At 41.3% G+C, this 20,398-nt stretch overlaps 2 protein-coding genes across 5 annotated transcripts; one reads left to right on the top strand and one right to left on the bottom strand.

Moving 5' to 3' along the window:
* Positions 1–1,635: 1,635 nt before the first annotated feature.
* Positions 1,636–8,082, bottom strand: hacd2 (3-hydroxyacyl-CoA dehydratase 2). Its single transcript, XM_089003176.1, has 7 exons — positions 7,885–8,082; positions 7,187–7,304; positions 7,089–7,107; positions 5,300–5,388; positions 4,850–4,971; positions 3,969–4,147; positions 1,636–2,616 (listed from the first exon to the last, which is right to left on the bottom strand). Exons 1-7 carry the CDS (start codon positions 8,007–8,009, stop codon positions 2,534–2,536), a joined length of 735 nt encoding a protein of 244 aa, XP_088859302.1. The 5' UTR covers positions 8,010–8,082; the 3' UTR covers positions 1,636–2,533.
* Positions 8,083–8,714: 632 nt separating this feature from the next.
* stam2 (signal transducing adaptor molecule (SH3 domain and ITAM motif) 2) lies at positions 8,715–20,183 on the top strand. 4 transcript variants are annotated; one of them, XM_089003065.1, is made up of 14 exons: positions 8,715–8,874; positions 9,476–9,560; positions 9,670–9,745; positions 9,935–10,030; positions 11,372–11,521; positions 11,603–11,675; positions 13,423–13,624; positions 13,725–13,819; positions 14,779–14,855; positions 16,220–16,307; positions 16,392–16,446; positions 16,536–16,680; positions 17,970–18,130; positions 19,072–20,183. In XM_089003065.1, the coding sequence occupies exons 1-14, from the start codon at positions 8,835–8,837 to the stop codon at positions 19,286–19,288; spliced, it is 1,560 nt and encodes a 519-aa protein (XP_088859191.1). In that variant the 5' UTR covers positions 8,715–8,834; the 3' UTR covers positions 19,289–20,183. The 4 variants fall into 4 exon arrangements, with proteins under 4 accessions (XP_088859191.1, XP_088859193.1, XP_088859192.1 ...); XM_089003067.1 differs by having other exon boundaries at positions 19,093–20,183; XM_089003066.1 differs by having other exon boundaries at positions 11,375–11,521.
* Positions 20,184–20,398: the final 215 nt, after the last annotated feature.

Raw genomic sequence — 20,398 nt, forward strand, 5'->3', positions numbered from 1 at the left:
TATGAAGCAGTTCTAGATGAAAGAGAAGAGAATCAAAGCATCCTTTTCACCAGTGGATCAGGGATGTCACGGTGAAATGTGCACGTCTGCTACAAGCTAAATATTGAAAGCAAACACAAAGCTGTAGCATCCATTGACAAAGAGATTGTCTCACATCTCCTGTCCCACGTAAATCCACTTCAATTCCAAGCCGCAACAGTTCAATAGCACCAAACTTTCCGCTGAACAAAGCGGGGGTGTGAAAATGCTGTCCATTATTATTATTATTATTATTATTATTAGCTAGCTATTAGTGGTCTAGCTGGCTGGATAGCTATCTAGATAGCTATCTATTGGTGGGCTATCTAGCTAGCTATCTATTAGCTATTAGTGGTCCGGCTGGCTAGCTATCTAGCTAACTATCTATTAGCTAGCTAGCTTTCTACCTCCGGTATTTGAGATACTTCCGGGTTGCGTGAACGCTGGCGTGTGTGGCTGCCGCTGCTCACCCACAAAAAGTCACTGGATAGGTTATCCAGTGACTGTAAAGCGACCTTGAGAGTTTTGAAAGGCGCTTAGAAATTAAATGTATTATTATTATTATTATTATTATTATTATTATTATTATTAGCTAGTTATTAGTGATCTATTAGTGGTCTAGCTGGCTGGCTAGCTATCTAGATAGCTATCTATTAGTGCACTAGCTATCTACCTATTAGTGGTCTGACTGGCTGGCTAGCTAGCTAACTATCTATTAGCTAGCTAGCTTTCTATCTACAGTATTTGAGATATTTCCGGGTTGAGTGAACGCTGGCGTGTGTGGCTGCCGCTGCTCACCCACAAAAAAACCTATCCAGTGACTGTAAAGCGACCTTGAGAGTTTTGAAAGGCGCTTAGAAATTAAATGCATTATTATTATTATTATTATTATTATTATTATTATTATTATTAGCTAGTTATTAGTGATCTATTAGCGGTCTAGCTGGCTGGCTAGCTATCTAGATAGCTATCTATTAGTGCACTAGCTATCTACCTATTAGTGGTCTGACTGTCTGGCTAGCTAGCTAACTATCTATTAGCTAGCTAGCTGTCTATCTACAGTATTTGAGTTACTTCCGGGTTGAGTGAACGCTGGCGTGTGTGGCTGCCACTGCTCACCCACAGAAAAAAACTATCCTGTGACTGAAAAGTGACCTTGAGAGTTTTGAAAGGCGCTTAGAAATGAAACGTATTATTATTATTATAATTATTATTATTAGCTAGTTATTAGTGATCTATTAGCTGGCTAGCTGGCTATCTAGATAGCTATCTATTAGTGCACTAGCTATCTAGCTAGCGAGCTATTAGTGGTCTGACTGGCTGGCTAGCTAGCTAGCTAACTATCTATTAGCTAGCTAGCTGTCTACAGTATTTGAGTTACTTCCTGGTTGAGTGAACGCTGGCATATGTGGCTGCCACTGCTCACCCACAGAAAAAAACTATCCCTTGACTGAAAAGTGACCTTGAGAGTTTTGAAAGGCGCTTAGAAATGAAATGTATAATTATTATTATTATTATTATTATTAGCTATCTATTAGCGGTCTAGCTGGCTGGCTAGCTATCGAGATAACTATCTATTAGCGGGCTAGCTATCACAAGTATAATAAGGCTAATCCAGAGAGTCAAACAATTTTATTGTCATGGAAAATAGAAAGAAACATTAACTGCGGCCACGGAAAGATTACAAAGCTGCCCTCTTTATTTAAAAAAAAAAAAAGGCAGTGGATTCCTTCAGTTCATCCGATTGGCATCGCTCTGTTAATTACAGTCAAACCTCGGTTTTCGAACGTCTCGGTTCTCATCCCATCCCAAAAATGTCGTCTTTTTTATGCCCCGGTATACAACCGAAAATTTGGTTCTCAACCAAACTGAGTGCATCTGAATGCATCACTCGACGACCCTCCGCTGCCTTATACGTCACTTCCTTATATGTCACTTCCTTATACGTCACTTCCTTATATGTCACGTCTTCCTCATTGTGACCGACGCATTAATATTGTTGTTGTTTTATTTTTGCGAAAATGCTGACATATTTGATGAAGATCTCCTGAATAGTATGATTTTAAAGCAAGCAGAGGATGGTTTGAAAAGTTAGTGTGCCCTGTGTTTGCCCAAAGACAGCTGGGATAAGTGCCAACACGCCCCGTGGCAGAAAGAAAATTGGTGAAAATAAGTTTGTTTTTATAGAATTTTACACATGAGCTGCTCTATTATTAAGTTTTTATCCGTTTTATGCGATGAAATAGTTAAAAAGTTGTTTTCTAGACTTTGAACGAATTAAGATTTTTTACATTGATTTTAATGGAAAGTGCAGTTTCGGTTTTTAAACAAATCAGTTTTCGAGCAGGTTTCTGAAACGGATTATGGTCGAAAACCGAGGTATCACTGTAGTTCAAAAAATAAAATCAAGGAAAATAATAAACACAACAGTAGTAGTCATTTTGAGGAAATATGAATGAAAGAAGCTTTTACGAGGTCCGTTTTTAATGTATTGATTTGGTTCTAATGCCTTCCCTTATTCCACTTTGCTGTAGGCGTTGGCGAGGCCCAGAACCTTCTTCCTTTGTCGGATCATGTGGAAGTAGAGCTGAGGGAACACTGCCCGAAAAAGAGAAACAACGAAAGGAAGATCAGAGAACACATTCGTCGTTATTGGAGACAAAATGGAGGTCAGTTTCATACACGGTGATTGATGGCGCAACAAAAAAAAATAGCTTGCTATGTCTGTTATTAATAAATCCACAAAACTCGCGCTGAATATTCAGGAAGTCTTGTTTCCGAATTGGTGACGATTCCTGACGTGATGTCACTGAAGGAACGCCCCTGACCGAGAAAGCAACACATGATCCATTTTGGGTACTTTGTTTGGTCTGAAAACTTCCCAAAAATTAATTTCTCATAGGAAACCATTAAAATGAGAATAATCCGTTCCCAGATCACCATAAAACATAATTTTTCTACTATATAAGCCTTAAAACTACACAAAATATACCTTATTTTATGTATAATAAATAAGCTATGGTATTATAATTAAAGAAATAAACTGTACTGTATAATAAAGTCGTTTTATTGACCTTTGTGATGCTCCTTGATGGCTGGATGGAATGGAGTGACACACTTGATGAGGAACGTTGCCTTCTTCTTTCACCATCTTGAGGAATGATCCCTTGTCGGTGCTTTCTCTGCCATAATTTTACCTAGTTCCTCATCAATTGTGTTCTGTTTAGCTGGGTTGATAGCTTTTTGCATCAAGTGTACAGATGGCTTGTGCTGGTTATTTGTGGAGCCTGATTGATGGGATATTTTAACCTTGCAGTCTACACTCTGCTTTTGAACTATCAAAGTTGAAACGAGTCAAAATTTCACTGTTTTCTATCCATTTTCTCTCTGTGGTCTGCCTGTCTCTTTAATGTTTAAACCACCTCCCCTCACTGCTGCGTTCTTGACCAATCACGTGGCTTTAACCGACGACTGGGGGTGGGGAATAGAGGACCAAAACAAGCCGGCTGCCATTTTCTTGTTAGGAGAACGGGCTTGTTCGCGAACGACACATATTTTAAAGTCCTGAATTAATTCTCAAAAGGCAAATGCTGCCCCCTCGTGGGAGGGGAAAAAACATTGCCAGAGGTCTGACCAGCGCTCTATCAGCACCTCCGCCTGCGTTAAAAACCAATAGCAAATAGATAGCTAGCTAAGTAGCCAGCACCGGTGACCCCGTTCAACCGGGAATAACTCAAATAGATCAAGTTAGCTAGCTAGCTAATAGCTAGTAGCTAATTGCTAATATGTTCCAAAAAAAAAACAACAATAATCCATGCCAAAAAACACAGAGGAAATTTGCCATTTTGTGGCAGTGACAATTTCCCCTTTTTCCAAGGGTCCCTTCAATAGCAAGGCTGTCCTGGGATTTTGCCTGACTAAATATCAACTCTTTAAAAACCAGGACTTACACGGAATGTAGGAGCTCATGACGAGGATGAGGAAAGCGTGGTAGTCGAAGGAGAAGTTGTACTTGTTGGGCAGCTTGACCGAGTAAAGGCCCGTCTTTTGCACGTGGGGCAACGCCGCATAGATGGTCAGAAGCTCGCCGCTGACGCCCATCGGGTACAGCACAATGAATAAAGTATACCTGTCACAACAACAGCCCAATTTTACCACCAAAAAAAACAGCTAGTGAGACCTCAACTTACAAACACCTCAACTTACAAACTTTTTGTCTTACAAACGTCAAATTTATGAAAATTAAACCTTATAATAAGCACTATTTTCATAATACACACCCACCACGGCTGGCGGAGTGATCTTCGGCGGAAGCACACGACCGAACAGCACCAACAGTCCTTATGGAAGGTGACTCTCCTTCCATAAGCCATCAACGACCATCAAAAAGGTCAATAAAACTTTATTTTACAGCACAGTTTATTTCTTTAATTACAGTCCTCATGTAATGCGCCTCTCTTTCCAAACAGCAATTCCCTTTGACCTCCAACGCCATTCCATCAAGCCATAAATGACCATCACAAATGTAAATAAAGTGACTTTATGATACAATGCAGTGTATTTCTTTCATTACAATACAATAGCACATTTATTATAAATAGAATAAGGTATGTTGTGTGTAGTTTTTTAGGCTTATTTAGTTGAAAAGTATATTTTATGGAAACCCGGGAACGGATTATTCCCATTTTAATGGTTTCCTATGGGAAATATTTTTTTGAGATACACACTTTTCGCCTTACACACTCTTTCTGGGAACCAATTAAGTTCGTAAGTTGAGGTCTCACTGTATATCAGGCGCCGAGAACATTATTGCGACGTCGGCGTGTCTTACCGGGCCCACTTGATGAGGTACGGCAGGTGATTGAGCAAGCTGAAGGTGTAGAAGGAATAACGGATGATCTCGGTGACAGTCCAAGCGCTAACAAAAAGCAGCACGCTATCCTCGCTCTGTACCTGCACGCCAATCCGACGCATGCGGGGGGGGGAAGAAAATGGAGTCAGAAGATGATTTGTCCCATCGTGAGGCAGAATCATGCGTGTTTTGATCACAAATCGGATCACGCTTTGGGTGTTAGGTTACAACAACAACAAAAAAATCCCAATGTCCAATCAATCAATCAATACACACAGCAAATCAACGGCATTGAGTGCCTTCATTCCTGCGAGAAGATATCACCGACTTACCAGTTCGCGACTCGGACGCCTCCTATAGCGTATCAAAAGTTTCCATCAAGCGGCAGCTTTATATTTTTGTTATTAGCACGCGTGTGCGTGTTCTCACCTCTCGGACGCTGTGCGTGACGGCCCAGGTGAGAAAGACCCGAGACATGACCTGGAAGCTCGTCAGGACGACGGAGGACGGCACAATGCCTGTGGGAAATCGTGCTGTGTAAATTCAGTGTGCCATTTGAGTTATTACGGGTTGAGTGAACGTTGGAGCGTGTGGCTGCCGCTGCTCACCCACAGAAAAAACTTATCCTGTGACTGTAAAGTGACCTTGAGAATTTTGAAAGTCGCTTAGAAATGAAATGTATTGTTATTAGTATGTATTAATAAGAATAATAAAACCCGGAAGTAACTCAAGTGGATAGAAAGCTAGCTAGATAGCTATATAGCTAATACATAGCTAGCTACATAGCCGCCGGCCAGGGAGCTAGATAGCAAATAGCTAGCGAGAAGTCAGCCAGATAGGTGGATAGCTAGGTAAATCTTCTATTAGTATTATTATCATTTTTTTTTGCTAGCTATTCGCTATCTATTAGCTCTGACTAGCTAGCTAGATATCTGGTTGGCTATATACCTATCTAGCTAGCTATCGATTCACTATTCAGCTGGCTGGCTATCTAGCTAGGTGTCTGTTGGCTATCGATTGGCTAGCTAGCTAGCTTTCTTTCGATGTGAGTTATTCCGAGTTGAGTGAACGCTGGCGCGTGTGGCTGCCGCTGCTCACTCACAGAAAAACTGATCCTGTGACTGTAAAGTGACCTTGAGAATTTTGAAAGGCGCTTAGAAATTAAATGTATTGTTATTAGTATGTATTAATAAGAATAATAAAACCCGGAAGTAACTCAAGTGGCTAGAAAGCTAGCTAGATAGCTATATAGCTAATACATAGCTAGCTACATAGCCGCCGGCCAGGGAGCTAGATAGCAAATAGCTAGCGAGAAGTCAGCCAGATAGGTGGATAGCTAGGTAAATCTTCTATTAGTATTATTATCATTTTTTTTGCTAGCTATTCGCTATCTATTAGCTCTGACTAGCTAGCTAGATATCTGGTTGGCTATATACCTATCTAGCTAGCTATCGATTCACTATTCAGCTGGCTGGCTATCTAGCTAGGTGTCTTTTGGCTATCGATTGGCTAGCTAGCTAGCTTTCTTTCGATGTGAGTTATTCCGAGTTGAGTGAACGCTGGCGCGTGTGGCTGCCGCTGCTCACCCACAGAAAAAACTTATCCTGTGACTGTAAAGTGACCTTGAGAATTTTGAAAGGCGCTTAGAAATTAAATGTATTGTTATTAGTATGTATTAATAAGAATAATAAAACCCGGAAGTAACTCAAGTGGCTAGAAAGCTAGCTAGATAGCTAATACATAGCTAGCTACATAGCCGCCGGCCAGGGAGCTAGATAGCAAATAGCTAGCGAGAAGTCAGCCAGATAGGTGGATAGCTAGGTAAATCTTCTATTAGTATTATTATCATTTTTTTTGCTAGCTATTCGCTATCTATTAGCTCTGACTAGCTAGCTAGATATCTGGTTGGCTATATACCTATCTAGCTAGCTATCGATTCACTATTCAGCTGGCTGGCTATCTAGCTAGGTGTCTGTTGGCTATCGATTGGCTAGCTAGCTAGCTTTCTTTCGATGTGAGTTATTCCGAGTTGAGTGAACGCTGGCGCGTGTGGCTGCCGCTGCTCACTCACAGAAAAACTGATCCTGTGACTGTAAAGTGACCTTGAGAGTTTTGAAATGTATTATTATTACCATTTGAAGTGTCCTATCTGTGAATATAAAGCTATAAAGCAGTTTTTATTGATGTCAGATGAGTTGACGATGGAGGCGCCACTCACCAACTGCGCAGTGTATGATCTGTAAAGAGGAAAAAACGTCACGCATGAATTGTTTTAATTTTATTTTTATTTTTTAATTGTTAGATGAACATGCTAACCTCCAAGACGGCGCCTGTCTGAAAGAACTTGAGGGGTTTCTCGATGGAGTAGTAGAGGCCGTGATAGCTCCCTCTGGCCAGGTATGCTCGCACCAGACCCACGGCGATCACCAGCCACCTGTAATGCAAAATCAGTGCCTTTGGTTAGCACATGTAGCTGGCTATTTATTAGCTATATGGCTCCTTAGCTAACTGTCTAGCTGGCTATCTATTTGCTATCTGTCTATCTAGCTAGCTATGTAGCTAGCTATTTATTAGCTATATGGCTATCTAAGCTATTTAGCTAACTGTCCAGCAGGCTATCTATTAGCTAGCTGGCTAGCTTTCTATCTATTTAAGTTACCCTATTTTGTGACTGTAAAGTGTCCTAGAGAGTTTTGAAAGGCGCTTAGAAATAAAAGGGATTATTATTATTATTATTATAAATAAAGGAAATTATTATCTGAAAAATACACCTAAGTAGCGATATCCTCCGCGCATGCGCAATGACGCCTTGCTAAGATTAATTCGCGTTAAAATGATTGCGAGGTAAATTCAAAGTTCATTGAAAATAAAAATAGTTTGCATTATCACCGATGGAGATAGCATGGGAAAAAACATCACGTCGAAATAATTAAAATTATGAGCGTTAATAACTGCAGCCATTAACAACTGAGCTGTCCATGCGCCACATTAGCATCAGTAACATGTTAGCTTACCCCGCTGTCATAACAACATTGTAGATGACTAAATAAGCCATGGCCAAGGCGCCGGGTCCCTTTTTTGTAGCTGGAGCCTTGTCGCCATGAGTCGTCTTGCTAGCCCCCGAAGCAGCTCCCGACATGATTGCAAGCAAGCGAGCCGAGGAGGTGATCGATCTTTGGCCCGAGAAGGTGGCCGCTGTCAAGGCGGAAAAACTACAGAAGCTAAAACACAGAAGTGACGTCACTCACTGTCCTCCCGTTGTGTTCCGGATTCTTCAATATTATTATTACTAAAATGAAAAAGTAATATTATCTATTGTAAAAATGTTGTTGGCTTCTATTTGTCAACGGGGTGAGGATAGGAAGAACTACAAGAGAAACAAATTGAGAGCGACATCACGCTAGTTTGTGACTTCGTCACTTTTGCATTTAATCAAACACCGTATTCAAATTTTTAATTACCATAAATTTACATACAGTATTTGTATAATTCTAGTATAAATATTAGAGTATTATTTTTGTTTTGCGCATTTTATTGTATCTTAAAACAACGTTCAGCCTGTTGTGAAACAATCAGGGAGCAAACAAGTATAAAACAAATGGGAGTTTAAATCACGAATGATAATGGGGCGACATAAGTAAAGTAACAACAAGTATTTGGAGAGTGTCAGGAATATTAGCAAAGTATTTATGTTTATTTTAAAAAAAAATAAGTCACAGCAGTCGGAATAACATTGGGTAGCGTAATGTACTTTTTCAGTTTGCCAGCCGCCCGTGAACGCAACCAAAAAAAAAGTCGAGGCGAAACGGATCAGGCATCGCCGAAGACGACTAAGTACCCGGAAGTCTGACGAGTTCGATTTTTACAGGACCAGGAAACGTTATTTGTTTAGTCCTTTTTATCCGTGTAACTCGCCTGACAACCATACTTTCCCAGTTTGGATACTTTGGGGTAGTTGTTTATTATGCCTTTTTTTGCCTCCAACCCATTTGACCAAGATGTGGGTAAGTGACTCACTACCTTTTGTTATGATGCGAAGAGGTCCACTTGTTGCTAACGTTAGCTTAGCTATAGTTTCATCATTGTTGGCTGGCTAGCGTGCATCGAATTGCCGTTGACAGCTAAAATGATTAGTTCAAAGTGACACGCCTGTGTGTGGAAGAGGAGGTTAAACGGTAAAAATGTCATCGACTCGTTGCTTTAAAAAATAGAGGGCATTAAAGTATAACAAACATCCTGCCTGTGACCTCCCTTGATGTGTGTCGTGATCACCTGATTGGAATATAGGTCAACTCAAATGGGTGGACATTTCAAAGCGTCAAAACAAAACATTGGGTTTTATTTGAGTATTATAAAAATGGTTTTCTCCCAGTGACGTATTGATGATGTCACATTTGACATCCAGGATGAGGCAAAATGGGGTCTCCATTTGGACATTTAGTTGTATCAAAAGGTACGCTTATTAAATGCAGTTCATTTTCCAAGTTATTAAAATGTCCTCCTTCAGCAATCCTCACATTCCTAATACCTTTCCAGATAACGGCGATAAGTAAATCGCTTTTGACCGGGTTTGAAAATACAAATTTGGGATGTGTGTATTTACAGAGAAGGCGACCAATGAAACCAACACCACGGAGGACTGGGCGATCATTATGGACATATGTGATAGGATTGGAACGACATCCAATGGGTACGCCAAGAGGAGAGGGGAAAAAAAAACAATAACATCTGTCGTTTTACTTGCTTTATTTCGGGAGTTATTTCTGGTTATGATGTCTGTACCGTTTTCTCAAATTCAGACCGAAGGATGGCCTCAGGTCCATCATGAGGAGAGTCAACCACAAAGTGCCTCATGTGGCCATGCAGGCCCTCAATGTGAGTTTGTCGCCTGAATAGTTCCGCCATCTTGTTAGCATCAAAGACACGACGACATCAAAACTTTATGATGTATCCGTGCAGTGGCAAAAGAGAACAATCGCTGCAGTCTTGCGACTGAATGTGATTATTTTGGGAATATTTGAAGTCAACATTTTGCACTCAACTTTATTTCATGTTGTCTTTCAGTTGTTGGCTGTTTGCGTGTCCAACTGTGGAAAAATGTTCCACTTGGAAGTCTGCTCACGAGAGTTCACGGGCGAAGTGCGCTGCATGCTGACCAAAGTATTTGCATTTCTTGAAACTATATACAGTAATACCTCAGCTTACGTACTTAACTGATTCCCGAAAAGTTGGCGAAAAGTTCATCTGCCAAACATTTATTTCCCATAAGAAACCATTAAAAATGAAAATAATCCATTCCCAGGATCCCCATCAAACATAATTTTCTACTAACTAAGCCTTAAAACTACACAAAATATTTCTTATTTTATGTACAGTAAATGTGCTATTGTATATTGTCTTTTTTCGGTCCCATAATAGCAAAAGTACTCCACTTGATAACAAACCACATCTGCACTCAAGGAAAACTAGTCCGCCAGCCATCGTGGCGCTGTTCGACGTGTGGTTTGGTGTTCATCCGCCGAAAACTAGTCCGCCAGCCACCGTGGCGCTGTGTGGTTTGGTTCGTTTGCCGGAAACTAGTTGTGTAAGATTATATTTTCGCGAATTTAATGTTCGTAAGGTGAAAAGTTCGTAAACTAAAGCGTTTGTAATCCGGTTTACGAATGTTAAATGTATTAAACTTTAACCTTGGCATACAAACTATTTTTCGGGATACACATGGAGCGCCACAATGAGTGATGTGTCGTTCGCGAACGAGCCCGTTCTCCTAACAAGAACATGACAGCCGATTGTTTTGGTCCTCTATTCCCCACCTCCAGTCTTCGGTTAGAGCCACGCGATTGGTCAAGAATGCAGCAGTGAGTGGGGGTGGGGGTTAAACATTAAAGACAGGCAGACGACAGAGAGAGAGAGTGATAAAATGAATAGAAAACAGTGAAATTTGGACTCGTTTCAACTTTGATAGTTCAAAGGGAGAGTGGCGACTGCAAGGTTAAAATATCCCTTCAATCAGGCTCCACAAATAACCCGCACACCATCTGTACACTTGATGCAAAAAGCTATCAACCCAGCTAAACAGAACACAATTGATGAGGAACAAGGTAAAATTATCGCAGGGAAAGCACCTGCAAAGGATCATAAATCAAGATGGTGAAAGAAGAAGGCTACGTTCCTCATCAAGTGTTTAATGCTAATGAAACTGGCCACTCCATTCCATCAAGCCATCAACGACCATCACAAAGGTCAATAAAACGACTTTATTATACAGTACAGTTTATTTCTTTAATTATAATACATAGCACATTTATTATACATAAAATAAGGTATATTTTGTGTAGTTTTAAGGCTTAGAAAATTAGAAAATTGTGTTTTATGGCGACCTGGAAACGGATTCTTCTCATTTTCATGGTTTCCTATGGGAAATTATTTTTTGTGATACACACTTTTCACCTTACACACTCTGTCTGAGAACCAATTAAGTCGTTCGTCTGTTGGTGTCAGCAGGCCCATCCGAAAGTGTGCGAGAAGCTGAAGGCGCTGATGGTGGAATGGGCCGGGGAATTCCAGAAGGATCCTCAGCTCAGCCTGATGGCCGCCACCATCAAGTCGCTAAAAGACGAAGGCGTCATCTTCCCTTCCACGTCATCACAGGTGACTTGTTTTGGGTTGTGCACCTCACTCACTTTTTTTTTTGTTTTGTTAACCTTCTCACTCTCCCTTTCAACGCCGCAGGGGTCGAGCGAGAAGGGCAGCAGTTGCCCCACCGCCACTAAAGCTGCGGATGACGACGACGACCTGACCAAAGGTGGATTCAAACACACGTTGCATTCAAAGGCCGTCCGCATTTTTTGTTCCCTACCTTTTGTTTTGGTTCTGCTTTTTTTCCCCAAACTGTTCATCACTATAGTCTCACTATATTGTCGATTAAAAAAATAAAATAATAACATAAAATAAAATTAAGTCAGATGATGTGCCAAAAATGTGTCCACTCCAGTGCCAGGGTTTTTGTCATTTTCATTCAAATTCCAGCTAGATAATAGTTAACTAATAGATAGCGAGCTAGCTAGTTAGACAGCTAATACATAGCAAATAGATAGCTAGCTAGGTAGCCAGCAACAGTGACCCCGTTCAACCGATAGCAAATAGATAGCAAGCTAAGTAGCCAGCACCGGAGACCCCGTTCAACCGGGAATAATTCAAATAGATCAAGTTAGCTAGGTAGCTAATAGCTGACTAATAGCTAGCTAGCTAGTTAGACAGCAAATAGATAGCTAGGTAGCCAGCAACGGTGACCCCGTTCAACCGCTAATAACTCAAAGACCTGAAGTTAGCTAGGCAGCTAATAGATGACTAATAGCTAGCTAGCTAGCTAGCTAGTGAGACAGCAAATAGATAGCTAGGTAGCCAGCAACGGTGACCCCGTTCAACCGCTAATAACTCAAATACATGAAGTTAGCTAACTAGCGAATAGATGACTAATAGATAGTTAGCTAGTTGGCTAGCTAGTTAGACAGCTCATAGATAGCAAGTAGAAAGCTAGCTAGGTAGCCAGCAACAGTGACCCAGTTTAACCGGGAATAACTCAAATACATCAAGTTATCCAGCTGGCTAATAGATGACTAATAGCTAAATAGCTAGCCAGCTTGCTATTTAGACAGCTAATAGATAGCTAGCTAGGTAGCCAGCAACGCTGACCCCGTTCAACCTGGAATAACTCAAATAGATGAAGTTAACTAGCTAGCGAATAGATGACTAATAGATAGCTAGCTGGCTAGCTAGTTAGGCAGCTAATAGATAGCAAGTAGATAGCTTGCTTGGTAGCAATAGATAGCAAATAGATAGATCGCTAGGTAGCCAGCAATGGTGACCCTGTTCAACAGGCAATAACTCAAATAGATCAAGTTTGCTAGCTAGCTAATAGATGACTAATAGCTAACTAGATAGCCAGCTAGCTATTTAGACAGCTAATAGATAGCAAGTAGATAGCTAGCTAGGTAGCCAGGAACGGTGACCTCGTTCAACCGGGAATAACTCAAATAGATCAAGTTAGCTAGCTAGCTAATAGATGACTAATAGCTAAATAGATAGCCAGCTAGCTAGTTAGAGAGCTAATAGATAGCAAATAGCTAGCTAGCTCGGTAGCCAGCAACGGTGACCCCGTTCAACCGGGAATAACTCAAATAGATCAAGTTAGCTAGCTATCTAGCTAATAGATGACTAATAGCTATCTAGCTAGCTAGTTTGACAGCAAATAGATAGCTAGCTAGGTAGCCAGTAACGGTGACCCTTTTCAACCGGGAATAACTCAAATAGATCACGTTAGCTAGCATTGTTAGCGTCAGGCTTGTTACAAGCTCGGTTGGCCTAGTTGGTATGAAGAAAGTTGCTGTGTGAAGGTCGGTCGGTGCTTTAGCGGACTTCATTTTAGCATGCCGGCTAGCAGCGCGGAAGCCATCTTGTTCCGGTTCATGTTAGCGTCGGCGTCCATGCTGGGCGCTGTTAGTAGCATCACTACAACCCCTTAAATCGACCATTGTTCTTCAACACGGCAGCCATCGAGCTGTCCTTGCAGGACCAGAAGCAGCACGCAGACTCGCGACCCCCCGCCATGTCACATGACCCCCCAAGCTACGGCGAAGGCGGCGGTCCGTCGCAGGACGCGCGCAAGGTCCGAGCGCTTTACGACTTTGAGGCGGCCGAGGACAACGAGCTAACTTTCAAAGCCGGGGAGATCATCCTGGTCTTGGATGACAGGTTAGCGGCGGCGACTCGATAATGGGGCATCCGCATCATGTTCCATTTTGAATTTTCTGATTGACGTTTCTATTTTTGTCTCTTTTTTTTTTCCTACCAGTGATCCAAACTGGTGGAAAGGGGAGAACCACCTTGGCGTGGGTCTCTTTCCTTCTAATTTTGTCACCAGCAACCTGAACGGTGAATCGGAAACAGGTCAATATCGCCCCCTTTTGGAGGTTATTGATTTTTCATACAGTGATACCTTGGCTTACGAACTTAATTGGTTCCCAGACAGTGTGTAAGGCGAAAAGTGTGCATCCCAAAAATTAATTTCTCATAGGAAACCATTAAAATGAGAATAATCCGTTCCCTGGTCCACATAATTTTCTCCTTTCTAATTTTCTAAGCCTTAAAACTACACAAAATATACCTTATTTTATGTATAATAAATGTGCTATGGTATTATAATTAAAGAAATAAACTGTACTGTGTAATAAAGTCGTTTTATTGACCGTTGTTATGGTCGTTGATGGAATGGAGTGGCCCGTTTCATCAGCATTAAACACTTGATTAGGAACGTCGCCTTCTTCTTTCACCATCTTGAGGAATGATCCCTTGTAGGTGCTTTCTATGCGATCATTTTACCTTGTTCTTCATCAATTGTGTTCTTTTTAGCTGGGTTGATAGCTTTTTGCATCAAGTGTACAGATTGCTTCTGCGAGTTAATTGTGGAGCCTTATTGATGGGAATTTTAACCTTGCAGTCTACACTCTGCCTTTGAACTATCAATGTTGAAACGAGTCCAAATTTCACTGTTTTCTATCCATTTTATCACTCTCTCTGTCGTCTGCCTGTCTCTTTAATGTTTAAACCACCTGCCCTCACTGCTCCGTTCTTGACCAATCCAGTGGCTTTAACTGACGACTGGGGGCGGGGAATAGAGGACCAAAACAAGCCGGCTGCCATTTCCTTGTTAAAACGGGCTTGTTCGCGAATGACACATCACTCATTGTGGCACTCTGTGTGTATCCTGAAAAATAGTTTGTATGCCAAGGTAAAATGTTCATAAATTTAACGTTCGTGCACCGAAGAGTTCGTAAGCCAAGGGGTTCGTACACCGAGGTATCACTGTATTTTGTTGTAAGCTGTTTTCTTTTTATTCCCTCCTGCAGCGGCGGAGAAAGCGTTCCCGTCACATGAGTTGATTGCCGAAGCCATCACTCAACCCGAAACCATCGTCATTGATGAGGTGAGGGCCACAATGGCACTTTCCCCCCCAAAAAAAAATGTTGATTTCTACTTTTGTGAAGACAAAAAAACTCCAAGAAGACGTTTACGAGTGATGTCACACATTCGTAAATAGGTCACTTTTTTGTGATTGTTTAGATTTTATTTTATCGGCTCGAATTAGCTTGTAGAGTGGCTTTCTTGTTTGTTATTATTATTATTATTATTATTATTATTATTATTATTATTATTATTATTATTATTATATTATTGGTGTATTTTTATTATTATTATTATTATTATTATTATTATTATTATATTATTGGTGTATTTTTAAAAATTGTATTATTATTACTGTGTTATTGTTTTTTATTTGACAATTATTATTATTATTGTCTTATTTTATTATTTTTGTTGATTATTATTTATTTTATTATGATTGTTTATTATTATTATCATTAATATTATTTTACAATCATAATACATTTCATTTATAAGCACCTTTCAAAACTCTCAAGGATACTTTACAGTCACAGGGTATTTTTTTCTGCGGGTGAGCAGCGGCAGCCACACGCGCCAGCGTTCACTCAACCCGGATATATTATGTTATTATTTTATTATTTGTAATTGTGTTATATATATATTATTATTATTATTATTATTATTATTATGAATTTGTTGTATTTCATTATTATTTGTGTATTTTATTATTGTTTTATTTCATTGTTATTATTTATTAGTAATGTATTTGTTTTTTAGTTTGTATTATTTATTTTTTAATGTTATTATTACTATTTATTTTATTATTATAAATGTGTTTCTTTTATTTATGTTATTATAGTTTATGTATTATTATTATTTTATTATATATTTTTATTATTTATTGTTTTGTTGGTTTTTTTTTATAATATTTTATTATATTATTATTTTATCATTTATTTTTTTATTATATTACTATTTATTTGGTTTAGTATTTTATTATTTTATTTTATTATTATAATTGCGCCAGCCTTCACTCAACCCCGACGTAACTCAAATAGATAGAAAGCGAGCTAGCTAGCCAATGGATAGCAAATAAATAGCTAATAGATAGCCAGTTATGAGGATGTGCAAACAAAAAGATATTTTTAGCTATCTGGCTGGCTAGCTATTAGCTATCTCGGTGGCCAGCCATTAGCTTTCTAGCCGGCCGGCTGTTAGCTATCTGGCTATCCATGAGCTATTTATTAGCTATCCATAAGCTAGCCGGCTAGCATTTAGCTGTCTAGCTGGCTGGCTGGTAGCCGGCCAGCTGTTGCCTATCTGGCTATCTATCAGCTACTTATTAGCTATCCGTTAGCTAGCCTCCGTTGTTTCTTAAAAACAACCTTTTGTTTGCCATGGAAGGGAAAGATGGACCGTTCCCTGGCGATGTTACGGATCGCCAATCCCGCAGATCTCAATCCGGATCCCGCCGAGTTGATCCAGCTGGAAGGTATCAAGACCCCCCCCCCCCCATTTGTGTAAACACCCATAGAATTCCTCATGATACTCCTCCCAACTGTTTTTGATTGAACAGACGCTTGTGAGCAGATGAACCCCATTATTCACGAGAAACTGGAGGAACTCGACCGGTACGAGGATTTGGCTCCTTCTGGAGACACCAGACGAAGCGTCCCCGACCGCTACCACACTCACTTTCTCCTCTTGCGCCTTGATCCAGGAAGCACTCGGAGCTGTCAGAGCTTAACGTGAAGGTTCTAGAAGCCCTGGAACTGTACAATAAGCTCATGAATGAAACGCCGCACTACCAGGCCTACTCCAAGATGACCCAGTACGGGAACCCGGTGCCCCCGAACGCCATGCAGGTCAGAACAAGACCTTCAGAAACTTTGGGTCCTTTGGCAGATTGGGCTCCATTTTTTTTTCCCCCACAACATAATAATAATAAAAATACATTTTATTTATAAGCGCCTTTCAAAACTCTCAAGGTCACTTTACAGTCACAGGTTTTTTTTTTTCTGTGGGTGAGCAGCGGCAGCCACACGCGCCAGCGTTCACTCAACCCGGAATAATTCAAATAGATGGAAAGCTAGCTCGGTAGCTAATACAGCGGAAGCCATTCACACCGGCGTTCACTCTACGCGGAAGTAACACAGCAGCAAAGTTATGAAAGAAAGAGGAAAGGAAAGAAAGAAGTAGAAAAACAGTACCACATCATCTGCCAAAAGCAGAGATGCTATACTCAGGCGACCAAAACAGAACCTGTCAACGCTGCACTCGCACAAAAAAAAAAATCCAGTGACTGACTGTAAAGTGTACTTGAGAGTTTTGAAAGGCGCTTAGAAATTAAATGTATTATTATTAGTATTATTAGTATTATTATTATTATTATTATTAATAGACAGATAGCTTACTATATAGCTCATAGATAACTAGCTAGATAGCATCTAGCCAGCCAGATAGATAATAGACAGCAAATAGATAGCTAGATCACTAATAGACAGCAAATAGATAGCTAACTAGGTAGCCAGCTCGTTAGCCAGCTCAATAGCTAGCCAGATAGCTAATAAACAGCAAATAGATAGATAGCTAGGTAGCCAGCTACATTTTGGTAGCCAGCTAGATAGCCACCTCGCCAGCCATATAGCTAATAGTCAGCAAATAGATAGCTAGCAACGTAGCCAGCTAGGTAGCCAGTTACATTTTGGTAGCCAGCTAGATAGCCAGCCAAGTAGCTAGATAGCCAAATAGCTAATAGACAGCAAATAGATAGCCAGTCAAATAGCTAATAGACAGCAAATAGGTAGCCAGCTAGGTAACTAGTTAGATAGCCAGATAACTAATAGACATCAAATAGATAGCCAGCTACATTTTGGTAGCCAGCTACATAACCACCTAAATAGCTAGATAGCCAGCTAGCCAGCCATATAGCTAATAGACTGCAAATAGATAGCCAGATAGCTAATAGACAGCAAATATATAGCTAGCTAGGTAGCCAACTACATTTTGGTAGCCAGAGAGATAGCCAGCCAAGTAGCTAGATAGCCAGCTAAATAGCTAATAGACAGCAAATAGATAGCTAGCCAGATCGCTTACATTTTATCCTAAAAAAAAAATGCATCTTGATACAATTCTGCCTGGTCGTCACATTCAGGGCTACGTCAACCAAGCGGTCGCCACCCCTGCCACTGTCTACCTGCCCACCGGGATGCCCCCACCACCCACCTACAGTTTGCCCGGCGACCACCAGGGGCCGCTACATTCACTGCCCAACAACAACAACAACAACCACGCTCCCTTGCCAACCTATATGAGGTAAGATGAAGTTCACCAACTTATTTCCCACCACCCGACCGATCACAGAATACAGTGATACCTCGGTTTACGAACCCCTTGGTTTACGAACTTTTCAGTTTACGAACTCTACATTTATGAAAATTTTACCTTGGCATACAAACTATTTTTCGGGATACACACGGAGCAACACAATGACTGATGTGTCGTTGGCGAACGAGCCCGTTCTCCGAACAAGAAAATGGCAGCCGACTGTTTTTGTCCTCTATACCCCGCCCCCAGTCTTCGGTTAAAGCCACGTGATTGGTCAAGAACGCAGCATTGAGTGGGGGTGGGGGTTAAACATTAAAGAGACAGGCAGACGACAGAGAGAGAGAGAGTGATAAAATGAATAGAAAACAGTCAAATTTGGACTCGTTTCAACTTTGATAGTTCAAAAGCGGAGTGTAGACTGCAAGGTTAAAATATCCCATCAATCAGGCTCCACAAATAACCCACACAAGCCACCTGTTCACTTGATGCAAAAAGCTATCAACCCAGCTGAACAGAACACAATTGATGAGGAACAAGGTAAAATTATCGCAGAGAAAGCACCTACAAGAAATCATTCCTCAAGATGGTGAAAGTAGAGGGTTACGTTCCTCATCAAGTGTTCAATGCTGATGAAACCGGCCACTTATTTCTTTAATTATAATACTATAGCGCATTTATTATACATAAAATAAGGTATATTTTGTGTAGTTTTAAGGCTTATTTAGTAGAAAATTATGTTTTATGGGGACCTGGGAACGGATTATTGTCATTTTAATGGTTTCCTATGGTAAATGTAGTTTTGGGATACACACTTTTGGCCTTACACACTCTGTCTGGGAACCGATTAAGTTCGTAAGTCAAGGTATCACCGCTTTACACCGACTCGCGTCTTAAACCCGATGAAACGTCTTCCCAAAATGTCAACATAGTTTCCCCGTTAACATCGACAGCAGCGGCGTCAGCTCCCATCAGCAGTACATAAGCCAGGCGGCCGGCGGCGGCGTTTACCCGCAGATGCCCGTCGACGTGTCGGCCTATCACGGCGGCGCCGTGCCGCCCGGGTCCTACCCCCCCGTCTCTGCTGCAGCCCCGCAGAACCACCAGCAGCAGTTGCAAGGGCCATATTACCAGAAGCCCCTCCTCTAAAACGAATTTGCAAGTGTGTGTGTGTTCTCGTTTGTCCTGCACAGTGGGGACTTAAACCTGACTACGCAGACCGGTGGGGACTCGTTTACCTGTGGGGACCTAAAATAAGGTCCCCATGGGCAAATTACTGTGTGTGTGTGTGTGTGTGTGTGTGTGTGTGTGTGTGTGTGTGTGTGTGTGTGTGTGTGTGTGTGTGTGTGTGTGTGTGTGTGTGTGTGTGTGTGTGTGTGTGCGTGCGCGCGTGTGTCTCCTGGTCTACCTGATGACTAGCTAAAATGGTCTCCACGGTGAGAATGGACACACCCATTGCCCCGCCCCCTTTTTGTGGTCAAAGTCAAACTTGTCTTTCTAAATCGTCAACAAGTGGTTGTAGTCAGACCGGTGGGGACTCGTTTACCTGTGGGGACCTAAAATGAGGTCCCCATGGGCAAATTACTCTGTGTGTGTGTGTGTGTGTGTGTGTGTGTGTGTGTGTGTGTGTGTGTGTGTGTGTGTGTGTGTGTGTGTGTGTGTGTGCGCGCGTGTGTGTGTGTGTGTGTGTGTGTGTGTGCGTGTGTGTGTCTCCTGGTCTACCTGATGACTAGCTAAAATGGTCTCCACGGTGAGAATGGACACACCCATTGCCCCGCCCCCTTTTTGTGGTCAAAGTCAAACTTGTCTTTCTAAATCGTCAACAAGTGGTTGTAGTCAGACCGGTGGGGACTCGTTTACCTGTGGGGACCTAAAATAAGGTCCCCATGGGCAAATTACTGTGTGTGTGTGTGTGTGTGTGTGTGTGTGTGTGTGTGTGTGTGTGTGTGTGTGTGTGTGTGTGTGTGTGTGTGTGTGTGTGTGTGTGTGTGTGTGTGTGTGTGTGTGTGTGTGTGTGTGTGTGTGTGTGTGTGTGTCTCCTGGTCTACCTGATGACTAGCTAAAATGGTCTCCACAGTGAGAATGGACACACCCATTGCCCCGCCCCCTTTTTGTGGTCAAAATCAAACTTGTCTTTCTAAATCGTCAACAAGTGGTTGTAGTCACCCTGTGCATTTTCACGTCATGGCCCCCAATATGCACCATGAAGCCAACTACTTTCACGCCGCCTGACAAAAGCAGGATTTTAAAAGTCCACCT

Source organism: Hippocampus bargibanti, linkage group LG08, assembly GCF_051943395.1.
Source record: "Hippocampus bargibanti isolate YZ-2025 linkage group LG08, ASM5194339v1, whole genome shotgun sequence".
Taxonomy (NCBI): Eukaryota; Metazoa; Chordata; class Actinopteri; order Syngnathiformes; family Syngnathidae; genus Hippocampus; species Hippocampus bargibanti.